General features: G+C 39.6%; 1 protein-coding gene and 2 long non-coding RNA genes across 12 annotated transcripts in view; 2 read left to right on the forward strand and 1 right to left on the reverse strand.

Annotated features, from left to right (window-relative positions):
* LOC144195878 (calcium/calmodulin-dependent protein kinase type II subunit beta) overlaps window positions 1-15,003 on the forward strand; it is a 29,948-nt gene that overhangs the window by 8,997 nt on the left and 5,948 nt on the right. For 2 of the 9 annotated variants that reach the window (XM_077715741.1, XM_077715740.1), the window contains exons 8-17: window positions 352-435; window positions 1,217-1,311; window positions 2,005-2,127; window positions 2,223-2,306; window positions 3,348-3,390; window positions 5,281-5,370; window positions 7,617-7,654; window positions 10,140-10,205; window positions 11,174-11,218; window positions 11,777-11,825. In XM_077715741.1, coding sequence (XP_077571867.1) covers window positions 352-435; window positions 1,217-1,311; window positions 2,005-2,127; window positions 2,223-2,306; window positions 3,348-3,390; window positions 5,281-5,370; window positions 7,617-7,654; window positions 10,140-10,205; window positions 11,174-11,218; window positions 11,777-11,825 — 717 coding nt within the window. The remainder of the gene's footprint in view (window positions 1-351; window positions 436-1,216; window positions 1,312-2,004; window positions 2,128-2,222; window positions 2,307-3,347; window positions 3,391-5,280; window positions 5,371-7,616; window positions 7,655-10,139; window positions 10,206-11,173; window positions 11,219-11,776; window positions 11,826-15,003) is intronic. The other 7 variants (XM_077715742.1, XM_077715743.1, XM_077715744.1 and 4 more) reach the window with 7 other exon arrangements.
* On the reverse strand, window positions 31-14,262 carry LOC144195880 (uncharacterized). The gene is made up of 3 exons (XR_013326175.1): window positions 14,137-14,262; window positions 13,096-13,586; window positions 31-414 (listed from the first exon to the last, which is right to left on the reverse strand). It is a non-coding gene; the product is annotated as an uncharacterized LOC144195880 (long non-coding RNA).
* On the forward strand, window positions 12,614-14,991 carry LOC144195882 (uncharacterized). 2 transcript variants are annotated; one of them, XR_013326177.1, is made up of 3 exons: window positions 12,614-12,640; window positions 13,349-13,508; window positions 14,120-14,991. It is a non-coding gene; the product is annotated as an uncharacterized LOC144195882 (long non-coding RNA). The 2 variants fall into 2 exon arrangements; XR_013326178.1 differs by lacking the exon at window positions 12,614-12,640 and adding an exon at window positions 12,659-12,708.

Raw genomic sequence — 15,003 nt, forward strand, 5'->3', positions numbered from 1 at the left:
GAGAAAATGAATCTGTGCCCTTCTGGGTCATGTTTGTGAATTGCTTATTCTTTGTACTGTAGGAGTTTCATTTGGCAAGGGCAAATAGCAGAGGGTATTATGTTCACAAACAATGGTTTCTACCTTGACCCTCATACAGAGAGATTATTCATGATTCTCTGAATCTTTGGAGGTTGTTATGCGCTGTAGAGCCGAAAAACGTCAAACTCTTGGAAATCTTTTGGTGGCAAGCACTTATTTGACTGCTTCAAAATCTTTCTGATCAACATTGAGAAATTGGTGATTGGAATATTTTGCCTTGCTTGAATTAATGACTGGCTGAATGATATGTTTTATATTCTTTCTCTTCAGGCTTTGCCGGGACACCAGGGTACCTGTCACCTGAAGTCCTGAGGAAAGAGGCATATGGCAAACCTGTGGACATATGGGCGTGTGGTGAGTTAGACTGAAAATCCCACTCCCGACATTTTCTACACTATTTAAAATCATAATGCTAATGCCCAAATATATTTGAAAATCAATTTATAAAAACTCGCTCGCATAGATCACACAGTTTTGTAGCTGTTTGCCTCTGCATAGATGAAACCAATGACGTATCAAATGTGAAGGATTCCGCCAGGGAGCATTTGAGTGAAAGGAAAACAGCAGTTGAAACTTGTTGACCTTATTACGTCACGAGTGGTTTAGGAAGAATTGAAAGTGAGGTCAGAGGAGGCAGTACGTGCCTATGAATGTAATTCTGGGGATATTTGACCACTAAAAGTCAAAAGCACCATAACACAACACAGTGGGGAAAAGAGAGTAACGAGCATGATTACCCCAGAGATTCTACTAAACAGCTTCATACAGCGCAACACGTCAGCGTTAGCTTTCGCTCCATTTACGTCGGAAGTCAGGCGCCTATTGAATACTGAATGGTAAATATCCCATGTTTACGCCTCTCGCTCCTACACAACAGCAAGCACAGCAATTGAAAAACAGATAATCATTCTGAAGATATTAAAATGAGATTATTTTTACTGGTGCACTTCTGGGAAATGCATTCTTGTTTCAGTTCCAATGGCATTATCATTTTTTGTACTCTTTTACTGCAAATAAACATCATTTATCTGCCTGCTCTAACTACTATTAATCAGTATTTTCTTAACATACAATGTTTAAAGACTAGATAGAGAATGTCTTCAATTCCAAAAGCATGTGTCTATGTGTTTGACAGGGGTGATTCTGTACATTCTGCTAGTTGGTTATCCCCCTTTCTGGGACGAGGACCAGCACAAGCTATACCAGCAGATCAAGGCTGGGGCCTACGATGTGAGATCCCAATCTACTTTTTCTCCCGCTTTAACTTCTTTCTTAAACTGTTTCATCTACTTTTGCTTCTTTTCCATCCATTCTTTTAGAATGTTGTGCGGTTATTTTTGTGTACTGCCATGCCTCGAACAAATCAAGAAATCAAGGACATTGTTAAACTAAAAAAAGTAATAAATAAAAAATGATTCAATAGATCTAGATTTAACAATCGTAGCACTACTGAGAAAATTCACTCCCCATCCATTGTCGTTAAATAGTGTACAGTGGTACCTCGAGATACGAGCTTAATTCAGTTTTTTTCATGTTTCAATTTGTTCTCTTTATCTTCCACTTACTAACACTATTTTGGCCTACGCTCTTCTTACTCACTCGCCAACCGTACAGCTGTTTCTTTTTTTGGACACTCTTGCGTAACTCTTGTGCTCTCATTCATATTTTAAGGGGAAGAAAAACTCCCCTTGGGCCACTTTTTTTCCAAAATTATTTTTAACTGCGTGCCAACAACTTGTGAGCAGAATTATATGCAGACTTTAACCTCCTAACCTTAACCTGATAGAAATATGTATTTTATTTGAAGATGAAGTCGGTCCCTGTCTTGCTAAAAAAGACAAATAAAAAGTGGATTAAACCTGATGCTTTTTATGTAGCAGTACATTCTTAACGCAAGTGCTTTCTGTGTTTTTTTTTTTTTAGTTTCCTTCACCAGAGTGGGACACAGTAACGCCAGAGGCCAAAAACCTCATCAACCAGATGCTGACCATAAACCCAGCCAAAAGGATCACTGCCCAGGAGGCCCTCAAGCACCCCTGGGTCTGCGTAAGTGGCCCATACAGTACACTTAGCTAAAGCAATATCTTCATGTACGGTACAGTAAACCTATGGCTGATTATAACTGTCATCTTGTCATTTAGCAACGGTCCACGGTGGCTTCAATGATGCATAGGCAGGAAACGGTGGAGTGCTTGAAAAAGTTCAACGCCAGGAGGAAACTCAAGGTCTGAGAGTCTTGCTATTTTTCTCAATGTTTTTATTTTCTTAAAATGGTATTTTAGTCTGGTCCCAACATTTTCCCAAACAGCCTCGCCCTGATTTTTTTAAATTCAATTCAGCATTACATCATTAGCATGGGGTGACTTCATGTTGAACAACAACATTACATCTGCTTTGCCTGAGAACAGGCTTGTTTAGTCAAGTTGAGGTCCGTAGCAGTGAGACAGCAAAAACCCTGTGGTCTTTTAGGTTAACAACAAACATCGCAAACATTTACCAATGTTAACTTTTGCACATTTTTCTCACACTTGTGCACCACCACAACACTTGTGGGGGATTTCAATGCTCATGTGGAGAGGAACAGCCGTTCCAATCAGAGCTCAAGCAGTGTTCTATTATTGGATCTATGTGCTCGTCGTGGATCGCCATGCACCGCCATGTTAAAGCAAATGGGTTTCCATATGTGCACATGGCATCTCGACTCTCTAGGCTGCAGTTCAATGATTGACTTTGCAGTAGTGTCATTGTACTTGGACCCTCGGTTGAAGAGAGGGCTGGAGTTGAGGAGCAAGCGGTTGGTCTCACAAAAAATGATGCAAAAGGCACGCCCTCATGTAAAGGGATAACATGCTGGGACGAACCCTAATGGCAAAAGTCGAAAGGGAGAATCCCATGATTTCGTATTTGTAAGTGTAATGGTAGTGGTAGACACAACTGTCTTGTATCACGTTGCGTGCACCACAATGCTCCGAAGCGACCATGCGCAACTGGACCTCTCCACTACCAACCAAAACAAACATCTCTCTCTCTCTCTCTCTCTCTCTCTCTCTCTCTCTCTCGTGCTGTCTTTATCTCTCTGTGTAAGGTTAAACCCTTTTTTTCCAATTGTGGTATATTTAAAAAAATAAGATTCATTTTTTTCAGATAGACTACATGCTTTTGAAATCTGTTTTGATAAACATAAAATCCAAATCAAACTGTAATGTAAATGTATGGCCATTATTATTATTTTTCAATTTCTTTGCATTTGTCTTTCTTAATTGCAGGGGGCCATACTCACCACCATGTTGGTCTCTCGGAATTTCTCCGGTAAGTTCACATGCATTTACTTGTCAGTTACGGCCATTTGTGTGGGGGGAGTTTCTGTGTGGGAGCACATGCATATCTATGTGTGTGTGTGTGTGTGTGTGTGTGTGTTACAGCTTGTATAAGAGAAATGAAAACTTGGAATGTCTTCTAAAGAGCATTTCAAACATTTTTTTAAATATACACAACAGGTTCAAACGTATGAATAAAATACATGACAGTGGAATGCAAATCATCAAACTATCAACAATCAAATTGGTACATTCCAGGGCAAATGGATCAAAGATTTCGCCTTTGTGTAGAGAGCAGGTTCTGCGGGGTGTCTAATTTGCAATGACAAAAATCCATCGAAGAAACGGTTTAATGCAAAGCGGCACTTTGGCACACGACACGCTATCTCTGAACCAAAATATCCAAGAGACAAAAGAAAGATGGCTTGCTAAGAGCTGCAATGCAAGGTGCAAGCCACCCAGCAGCAACATGGACGAAAATTCCACTTGCTTTACTGGCAATTCAGTAAAAGTGAGGTTTCAAAAGCATTCACAGATGGTGAGTAGGCTAAAACTTTTCAAGGATTTTCCGGACAAAGACAAGAATTAATGAATGAAATGCCTTTCTCGGCAAGAATTGTCGTGGGTGCAGGATTTCATTCAGACCAACAAAAAATGACACCTTATGCAAGTGTATTCAGTTGATTGCATTCAGGTGCTACTTATTATAAAAGACGCCTCATTGGTTAAACTGTCGACACTTGATCGCATGGAACGGAGAGCAGTCCAATAAATGGAGGATTTATTCACATCTTTGATGGAGTTTGCTCAAGAAACAAATTGACCTATGAATAAGTTTGTCTCAGTGTGTACTGACAGTGCAGCTTGGCAAAGTCAAAAACACAGCTGGATGAAGTAGAGGATTCTGTTTTTGTACGGCAATGTGCGTAGGTTGTCAATTGCGATGTTGCTAGGCTGTTTTGAGGCTCGCCTCAACAAAATCAGGACTTTTCTTGAAATAAAAGGCATCGTGGGTGGTATGGCTTGTGTCCAAACCTCTGGACAGACTGGGACACATGGTTGCTAGTACAGTCATACCTCTACTTACGAAATTAATTGGTTCCAAAACCTTTTAAGTGACTTTAAAATTTCGTAAGTAAAGCAGTACTTTATATGTAAATTCTCTAATTCGGTCCACTGTCCTCAAACAACTATAAACTAAACCTGTTAAAATTGGTCAAAGTGTTCCAATTTTGTATGAAAGATGAGAAACACAAAAATGAGAGAAAATGATAAGAAAAGATTTATTAATGTCTTAAAATTATTAACAAGCATACAAAATCTAACGGTTCTAAAGTGAGAAGCAAAGCATCAGCGACAATATTTGAAAATCTTTTATTATTATTTTAAAATAAGGGATAAGGAAATGCACTTACTTTTGGGGGATTTCATAATTAGGATCTTTTTCGTATGTCTAGGCACTAATTTGCATGTTAAAAAATGTGTAACCTGAAAATTTGGGAGTGAGAGAGAGATTCGTAAATAGAGGCATGACTGTATGTTTCAATTGATTATGGAGAATAAGTTTGGCTTATCAAAACCAGGCATGAACGTGTAGTCTGCAGTGTCTCTTGAAAACTTTCTGGAGGTGTTTTGGTATCTGAGAAATCAGCAGGATGCAGAGAAATATAGCCCATATTCTGTTTATTGCGACATTTATACTAGCCTATGCGCAGATTGCTGTTATCTTGATCTTTCTGACATTTCTTAGCTGAAACACGTCTTCATCTGTCAGTCCAACACTGTAACCACTCTGTGGTTGGACTTCTTTGTCCTCCAACTTCTCGTCACGTTCATTTCCGTCCTCACGACGTAACCTTCTCTCTCCCACCTATGCGGAAAGTGGGCTGCCGGCAGACCACCGCTCCGGCCTCTGTTGTTCCAGTCTCGGGCACCGTAGGTACCACAATGGCAGCGGGGCTGGCGGAACAAGGTAGCGCATGGCGGCACGATCCGCGGGCATGCCGCCTTCTTGCCTCCCCCTTTCTGTACTTTCTCTATTTATTTCATTATTATTCTTCTTACCCTTTTCTCTTCTCTGCATTGAAACTCCAAGCATGACATTGAACCGTATTCTCTTCCACAATAGCATCTTCAGCAGCCATTCCATCTTTCATTCAATTAAACCCCACTATAAATTATGCTTTTTTTTACTAACCTGTATGTTTTGAGTTGTTTAGATCTCCTTAGCTTCATTAACATCATTTTACTTGCCCCATAAGCATAACTTAAACCAGTGTTTCCCAAACACTTTGCAGTGAACTAATTGTCAAGTGTTCCATGGGAATTGCAAGAAGTCGTACAATATAATATTCAGAGAGAAAAATGAATATGAATATAACAAGATTCAAATTGAAGTACAGTGGTACCTCGACCTACAAGTGCCCCAACATACGAGCAATTGGAGATACAAGTACAATTTTGAGCAAGAGGGGCTGTGCAATATGTCTCGCATCTCCATTCTACCATCTCCTGCTCCCCCTCCATTATCATTCCTTCTTGCTCTCTCTCTTGCTTTCCCCTAATAAAAGAAATACTAGGCTCTAAGGATGGAACTGTCCTGGACAGTGTGGGAGAATGATGCATGGAGTGCATGGTTGACGGGGCACTGGAGTGGGGGCATTTCAGCAATGGTGAAGATTAGAGACTGTTTTGCTCTGACCCAGATGACAGATTTTGATATTAAAAACGTGATTTGCTAGATTATTGCAATTTGCACTACCGAGGAGACGTTGGGGCATTGTGACAATGGGAGTAGGTTTCCACTTGGGGGAGCTAAACCCTGTGTGTGGAAAAAACAACAACCACACTCAACTCCAGGGTAAAATCATATTAACTCAGGTTATTGGCAAGCTCTTGGTGCTGTGCTGTTTTGTGCATTCTCTTTTACTCCGCCTCATACGCTTTATTTTACAGTTTATACTTTATGATATTCATAAACTGTGCATTAGACTTCATCATCTTTACTTTGTACACTCCCACCCCTAATCAAACATTGATAGCTTGCTGCCTTAGCCTATCAGGCTCACTGGGAGCCAACTTGTATAGTCACACATAAATAACATATAAACACATTAAATAAAATCCTCTACTCAGTCGTGTGACTTAGAAAGATTCATCTGCCCCGTTATTCATATATTTATCCATTCATTTATGAATTAACTTATTTATTTATGTCTAAAATGTCTTTTACTGTGTCTATTCTCATCCTCTTGCTACTGTGACAATGACATTTCCCAAATCAAAAAAAAAAAACATGTCACCTTGTTGCTTAGTGCATTATGGTATCCTGAAAATGGGCATATTATAGGCATATATTGTAACGACATCAACTGTCATTTTAAACCTGCCCTAAAAAAAATCAAAAAATTGACAAAAATGGACAAAAAAGACCAAAAGAGTTTCTGCCTTGAATATGGAGCTTGTGCCCTTGTTTTCAGCCCTTATTTTCAACAGAAAATCATCCAACAGACTCTGCAGCACCCTTAATGAATAATAAAAGCATTTTCTAAAACCGTTGATAACCTTCACAGTTGTAAATTAATATATGCAAGAGACAAAGGAGAAAATATGGCCTATCATGAAGAGCAGACTTTTATGTAACGCAGTCAGCTGCTGATGTGATTGTGTGTGACTAAACTTGAAAAGGCACTCAGAACCTTAAAACATAAAATGGAAAAAGTCAAAAGTTCACTGTGAATAATTTTGCTGGAAAAGGACAACTGGAGAGGCTTGCAGAGACATCTCTATTGAATAAGCTTACAAAAGTTTCAAGAAGCAATGGATACATTCTAGTAGTACCGTCAGGTCATCTCTAAATATTGGAACCGATAATCGGCCTGACTGATTATCGGTCGATCGCAACTATATATGTATATTTATGTGTACGTATATATGTATGTGTATGAATGTGTATGTACATATGTATGTGTACGTATGTATGTAAAGGGGTATGTATATATGTATATATATATATCTATGTATATAATAGGTATGTATATATATACTGTTTATCATAGTCCACAATTTTGAGTTGGGGTGTCCATTTTAGGCCAAATATATTACACCTGTGTGATCTGTGCTAAAAGGTTATGCGTGGTGTATATTTGGGATTAAGTAATGATTTTATGGCGTTTTTAGTAAATGGTCACTGTTTTTGTGTTTTGTTTGTCCTTGCAGCAGCCAAGACTTTGCTAAACAAGAAGGCTGACGTCAAGGTAAGATAGCTCAGATTGTTTTTCCTTTTTTAAAGCATTTTACTTTGTTTTTCTCCTTCCTTCTGTCATTTAGTTCTTTTGTATAGAACTATTTTTGATATTTTTAGGAAGTCCTCTATTAAAACTCAGTTTTTATAGAGGTGACTGAATATCCTTTACATTTTCTAATGCAACTCTTGACCGAAGGAATAACCTGGAGTGCAATTATAAGACCTCGGCCCATTCCTCCCTTAAAAAAGTAGTGACAAAAAGTTTTAAATAAGGGTATTCAGGGGAGTAAGTTGTGTTGGGTCAATTTAACAAGTCTTTGGGAAATACATTTTCAACATCAATGAGGGGAAAGATATGTGAAATGTAATATATGTATGTTCATGTACATGTAAAATTTACCAAAAATAACATTTATGATTCAATGCAAAAGATTAAATATTTGGAAATATCTGTGACTAGGGTTCTGAAAGAAATTGATGAATTTGGTGGATTGACTTCCATGTATAAAACATAAATAAACAAATATATGAATTGTGAAGTAAAATTGCGGGCGATATACTGCATTTGGCCACCCTAATCCTTTCACATCCCTACATGGGAATAATGTGCGCGTTGATGTCAGAAAATTATCTTTGATTGGCAGCATTTTTTTAGTGTTGTCATATGTAAGGCTTTCCCCCCTCCCTCATTCATTCATTCCATCTGTGCTTTTTAACGACCAACAAATGCAACTCAGCCACCAAGACCAGTACACCACCCACTTATGTGGGGGTGTTTGTGTGTGTGTGTATGTGTATTTGAATTTAACCGGGCTTCCAAGAATAGCTGCCAGTCTGGACGCTGGAAACTCAGTCGCTAAAAATAGGTGCAATGGTTGCCTAGCAACAAGCTCCTTTTCATGCTCGCATCTTCAGCAACTTTGCCATGAATGTTTCATTGGCTTCCTAAATTTGCTTCTCTCATACTCCGCCTCCTTATTGCTTAACCATTTTATATTAACACATCAAAATGTTCTTCTTCTGTGTGGGATGACATTAAAATAGAAATGACATAACATATTTTTGGCATTGGAAATAAGTAAAGTTGTTGCAATTCACAATGATTGAGTTGTGAATTGGACTCTTGTTAAAATGGGGGTGATGTTCTGGAGGAAAAATAAGACCCCAGGTAAGGGGGTCTACTATTGAATTTGTCATATTTGAACTTGTTTAGGAATAATGGAATTGTTTTTCCTGTTTTAATAGTTTCCGCAATTTACTATAGTTGAAAATGATTTTCTGGCCAGCAAGGAGAATTTAATAAATTAAATAAATGAATACAAATCTGATGCTCATAAAAATGGGTTGGTGTGATAGTCTAGTAGTCTGTCGTATATTCTGGGAATATTAGTAGTCTTTTTGTATATGAGATGGTTGTGATCGCCCTGGGTTATTTTTCACTGATTGACCAGTGGTCTGCGTAATGTTTTGAGAGCGCTGTAAAGGCACAACGCAAATCGTATTTTGGGAGTGCGATGGAGCGCGAACACATTTGTGCCCACAATGGAAAGGAAAGGCCAAGTTTTACTTCACTTTCTGAAGTAGCCATTTTCAGCTCTTTTGCTAGTGCTTTTTCATGTTTTTCATTATTTTTTAAGCTCACAGAACTGTGTGGTACTGTGTGGTACCTCTCCCACACTCCTGCTTACTGATACAACATATACTCGACACATATATACCGTATTTTCCACACTATAAGGCGAACCTTCAATAAATGGCTCATCTTACAATTTGTTTCCAACCAAGTGGTTAGTGCATCGGCCTCACAGTTCTGGAGTCTTGGGTTCGAATCCAGGTCAGGCTTCCCATGTGGAGTTTGCATGATCTCCCCGGGCCTGTGTGGGTTCTTTTCCGGGTACTCCGGTTACTGTGTTGGTGGAGGGACCGGACTTGCACTCGATGAAGCTGTATTAGCAGTAATAGGTGGTTTTATACATCCACTAGTATGAGGTGTGGTATTAGTGAGGGGTTTGTGTTATAGATCCACCTAGTAGTAGTAGTAGTGATTAGGGGGTTGTGTCATACTTCAACTAGACTGAGCTATGTTAAAGGGAATTTTATACACTACTTAACCAATATTATCCATATACAAGGTGCACTGCTGTCTTGAGAATATTGTCTCTTAGTCTCACTTTAGTGGTGAAAATCTTGTACATTTTGTGTTGGCATGTACTACAATCCCAAAAGTATTTGTTTTCAAGTCATCCTGCTTCTGTCCCATTTAATGTGCAGTCACAAATGGCACAGATTTGGAGTAAACTCATCAATGGCAGTGTTTGGATTATGATTGATGAGTTTACAGCACCTGTCAATTGCTTTTCTATCACAAGCGATGCAAATTTTGGGCTCCGCTAAGACTAGCAGACCACGTTGCAAGTTGACATCCACAAGCATGCACACGCTCTGTCTGTAACTTTCAGTGTTTTATTTCCCTCCCTCACGCTGTCCTCACACAGCCTCAGACAAACAGCAAAAACGGCATAACCACCAGCAGCAAAGGAAACATCCCTTCACCCGCTCTGGTATTGAACCACCTTACTACATACACCCTTAGTGCACCTCCTTTCAGGCCCCCCCGCTGTCTTTGCGTGTGTTTGCATGCGCCCCTGTGCCTGCTTGTTTGTTTGCGTGAGACCACCCGCTGCCTCTAGCCCGCGTTGTCAACAGCATGAGTCTGTTTTTTTTCTTTGTCATGCTGTTTGTGCATTAAAACGATACATATCTAGTGTCGTTAATTACTTCACATACAAACACAAGTATACATTCATCCGTTCATTGAATTAAAAAAATACTTCTATCTGATATTTATTGTTAGTGACATTTTTTTTCAATATGCACATTTTGGTATAGTTTTGGGTTACTCACTCAAAGCAGCATAAATATGAATTTTAGAATACTAAAGAAGACAAGCCTATTTGGACTGAATCTTTTCCAAATTATGGTGGTGATAGATTATATTTAGATATATTAAGACTTATTAACTGAATGCCCTGGGACATCTTTTTTATGGTAAAGTAGTTGGTATGTACCAATGATACTAGAAGTTATGAATAATTTCTGTACTTTTTTCTCTCTTTTTTTTTTACACCATAATTTCTCCATACATATTATATAATTGTGAATAGTAATAGATATACATTGAGGATAAAATAAAACCTTAGCTTTATCTTTTACTGTGTTTTATTTGAGGAAAAACAATGCGAAAGAACTGCTTTGATAAGAAATTATTTTGCGCAGAATTTTTTTTACAATTCTTCTGATCAGTATTTCAATGTATTCATCATTTTTGGAGTCTGTAGAAAAGTGTGCATGTGCATGCATATGTGCAATTGTTGGTTTGTGTTATTTTACGCTGATATTTCTGACTGATTTCTCTTCCCCACAAACATCATTTTGTCTTTTCTACTAATCAGCGCTTCTTTGTTTCATCTCATTTCCATCTTTTTCACTCTTACAAACAACTACCTCCTTCAATCTCTTTGCCCCATAGGAGCCTCAGACCACCGTAATCCATAACCCTGTGGATGGGACTAAGGTACACCTCACATTAAATGGAAAGACAACACCTTATCATATGCATCCCTACAGAAATAATCTTGTTAAGTCAAAAATGAATACTAGGTGTTGCCTGTCTCTTAGTAAGCCATACAGCAAGTCCTGAACAAGACTTACCCTCCTGTTTTTCTCCTCCTACTTCTTACTTCAGTACCTTTTTTCCATCCTGCCTTTATCTGTCAGCTTTGCTTTGTTTGTACGTGTTTGCGTGGGCACGCTTGTATTTTTGTCTGTGATCAAGTGGATATGGCGCGAGTGCATGTCTCCTACCTTTCGTGTTCTTTAGCGATGCATGCATACACGCGCCAACACTCCTCAAATTGTCCGATAACGCCAACATTGATCTCTTTCCTGTTGACAACTTGTGCTATATGTATGTCAATCCTGGAGGAAAGTAGACGAAAATGGGCCATTATGGAGAACAACTAGGCCCTATTTATACCGCTTGTGTTTTGGCGTGTGTGCGCTTATCTGTTGATCAATGTACCGCATCTGAACATAGTTCCATTCTAAAAGTTACCCGTATGTTAACCACCAGGAATCATCGGACAGCAGCAACACCACCGTGGAAGATGAAGATGTAAAAGGTAAGAGGAAAGGTCTACACATACTTTCTCTTTCTCAGACACAATGCATTACAAAATGTTCATTTCCATACCTACACTCCACAAAACTACCACCCCAGTAACCTACACACTTGGGTCCTTACTTAAAGATGCTTTAAGGTCATTTTGAAGATTTTCTTCTAAATACGTGAAATCTGTTTGAAAAAAAACTGGAAACATGGGCGCCAGCTGAGAACAAGTTAGTTCTGAGTATCTGATTTATAGGCAGAAACTTTAGGTCTAAGTTTTTTGTTTTAGGTGGGTTTAAAATACAAATTGTTGTTGTCACTACTTAAAGCTCAGTGTCATCGCAGCTTTCTGCCTCCATTTTAGAGTGAGTGTCATCTGATTACTTTAATCAAGGATGGCGAATCAGGATTTTGGGTGCGAGTTCAAGTCCTACTGTCTGTTCGCTAGCTATTCTTCCTTGAAGACAGTCAGAAAGCTCTCATTTTGAACGCAAAGTTCTCTACCCGCACCTGGCCTCACCCAATTGTTCAAATCTGGCAGAGCAAAGTTTGAAAACCCTCCATCTAAAACAGCTACCAACTCTGTTTAGTCCTAAGAGCACCTTGGGAGGAGGAGGGGGCTCAAGAAGGGTAGAGGCTCCCAATTTAGCCTAGGCACAAAACCAGAGACCCATTGGCTGGGGAAATGTTAAAGGCATACTGTGAGATCACGGCATTCACTGGGCAAATCAGAGGACGGTGTGTCCGATATCAGGCTAGATCCTGGTGGTCCCAAGTGCTTGGACAGAGGGAATATTAGCGGTGGTGGTCTTGGTCAGATCTTGTCAGGTCAGTAAATGGTCGACAGCTGCTTGCAACCCAACACCTGCAGTGTCTAAGCTTTCGTAGCCATTCCGGTGAGCTCATGTTAGTCTATCTTAGCTTTTCGCGGAGCAAAAATTTCAAGCTAAAGTACTCCTATTCCTCAAGGCTCATGTTTGTTGCCTTCTTGAATAAGTATTCATATTGTTTTAAACCATTTAAGTTCTGGAAGCAGATGCTTTTAAATGAATGGATGTTTTCTTACTTGTTCTAAAAAGTGAGTTGTTTTGTTATGCTGCTTCATGCTTCTGAAAATTAACTGGTATTTTTCACAATTCAAAACTTTGCACTGGCATTCAATTGATGGAAACTTGGTAAAAGAGTAGAGTTAATTAATTTTTTTGGCTTCCCCAACCAATTTTTGGGAGGCACTTTCCATTTATTATCATTTTTCCTCAGCCTACTTTTCATTTTTCTCTTACCGTGTGTGCTTTGTGATTTTCCAACATAGTCTTGACTCACAGTCAGCAGTCCAATCCTTTTATATACTCCTTTTATTCATTATATAAGGCTTGTCAAGGTTAGAAAACGGGGCATTTCTTCTTATCAGTTTTCAAATCCTCCGCCTTACATTTTACGCATGCAAGTTAGTTGTAACCAACCCATTGGCTCCCTCTCAAGGACGAGTGTGAAGTAGTGTTAGACCACATTGATTTGCATCCTTCCTCCACCCAGCGGCGGCTAACTTGCTGAACTGCTGGGCTCCGTGCACAGGGGCTCAAGGCCCGGGTTGAGGAGGCCTACCCAACAAGCCACTCTCTCAGTCCAACCCCACGCCTGTCTCCACCCTCCTGGTGTACTCCCTTTCACACGGCCCCTGTTGTCCTCATGCAGAGTAAGTTGACTAGTGCGCAGTATGTTTCCATGGAGATGAGACGCAGAAGGCCCGTCCGTTTACATGGTGACGCTCCGACTGCATCAATAGAAAAACACCCATTTTGGCTGCAGTTCCCCATGAAAACAATGTAGTAAGCTTGCAATGCAGTAGAGGGCAGTGCAGTTACACAAAAACAAAACAAAAAAAGATTTTTGTTTGTGTTGGCAAGGCTTCTGAAAGAGCCTCTAAAATCCTTTGTTGACATTAAAAACTTTTCTCCCCCAATCATTTACAACCCACATTCGTCGTTTAAAATTCAACTTTTCTATGAAAAAGCAATCGCTTAATCAGATCCGATCTTGCAATCTGACAAAATCCGATATAATCTGATGCTGCAAAAATAGACATATCAGATTATAACATCACAACAATTTGTCTCCTCTAATAGACTTCCTGACCTTGTGTCTCATTCAATAGCAAAAGCTATGAAGGTTCAACAATCATTTTATCAATGAAGTTGTATGGCCTTCTACTTGCCCTCATAATTGATTTGACTAATTGACCCAAAAAAGTTTGTAGTCGACATGTCGTCCAATTGTACACGTCCAATTCGGTGGCATCTTGTCCAGTGTCACGGCTCACAGACCTGGTGAGCAGCGTACGACGTGCGCAGCCGCCCCCAGCACCTGCCCCCGAAGCCGGCGGGGCCCCGGCTCTGATTCCGGTTTCTAGACCGGTGCCTCCAACCACGCAAGCCACCTCCCATCCTACCTCTCACTCCCCTTCAAGCCCCTCCTCCTCAAATTTCCAGAGTAAGTATACATGTCCAGGTTTTTGTAGCAGGCTGGGCTTGGCCAGCAAAGCATTGTGGGTGGAGTTGCTTTGAAGTCTTTGTCAGTTGTTGATGCATCGCTTGGTCGTTTGAAATTGACCCCTCTGAGTATTTAGTGACATGAGCATGTGTGTTTCGCTGTTTGATGGTTGTCAAGATGACGAGCAAGTTGCCTGTCTCAGTTTTGAGGCCTCCCCCCCCCCCAGTGCATCCACTTCTTATTTAGTCTTTGGAAACATTGCAGTGTGCTCCCTGTGGGAATTAGCTTACATTTTGAAAACTAACTGCATTCCATAATCACGTAAATAACGTTTATAAATATTAAGCTCCAGTAACTCCACACAATATTTGGATGTAAGAAGTACATTTTTTATATGAAATCAACTCAACTGTTCCATTGCACGCAAAAAGTAGAGATCGACCGATTATCGTTAATCACAAACCTTGGTTGTCTGGAATTTTGTGGTATTTAGCATTTCTGGTATAGAAACATTTACTCTACTAGAATTAATTCTTCAGAAATCGAAGCTATGTGTCTTCAACCACTTAAATGTTTAATGAGGCAGTTTTGTTTGAAATAGTACTAGTGGTGACTTTACAATCACAGTCACCCTCAAACTAAAGGTAAAATAAAAGATTGTGTCATTTGTTTAAATTGGTTATTATAACGTCACTCTGCAG

Source organism: Stigmatopora nigra, chromosome 4 (genome assembly GCF_051989575.1).
Source record: "Stigmatopora nigra isolate UIUO_SnigA chromosome 4, RoL_Snig_1.1, whole genome shotgun sequence".
In the NCBI taxonomy this organism is placed as follows: domain Eukaryota; kingdom Metazoa; phylum Chordata; class Actinopteri; order Syngnathiformes; family Syngnathidae; genus Stigmatopora; species Stigmatopora nigra.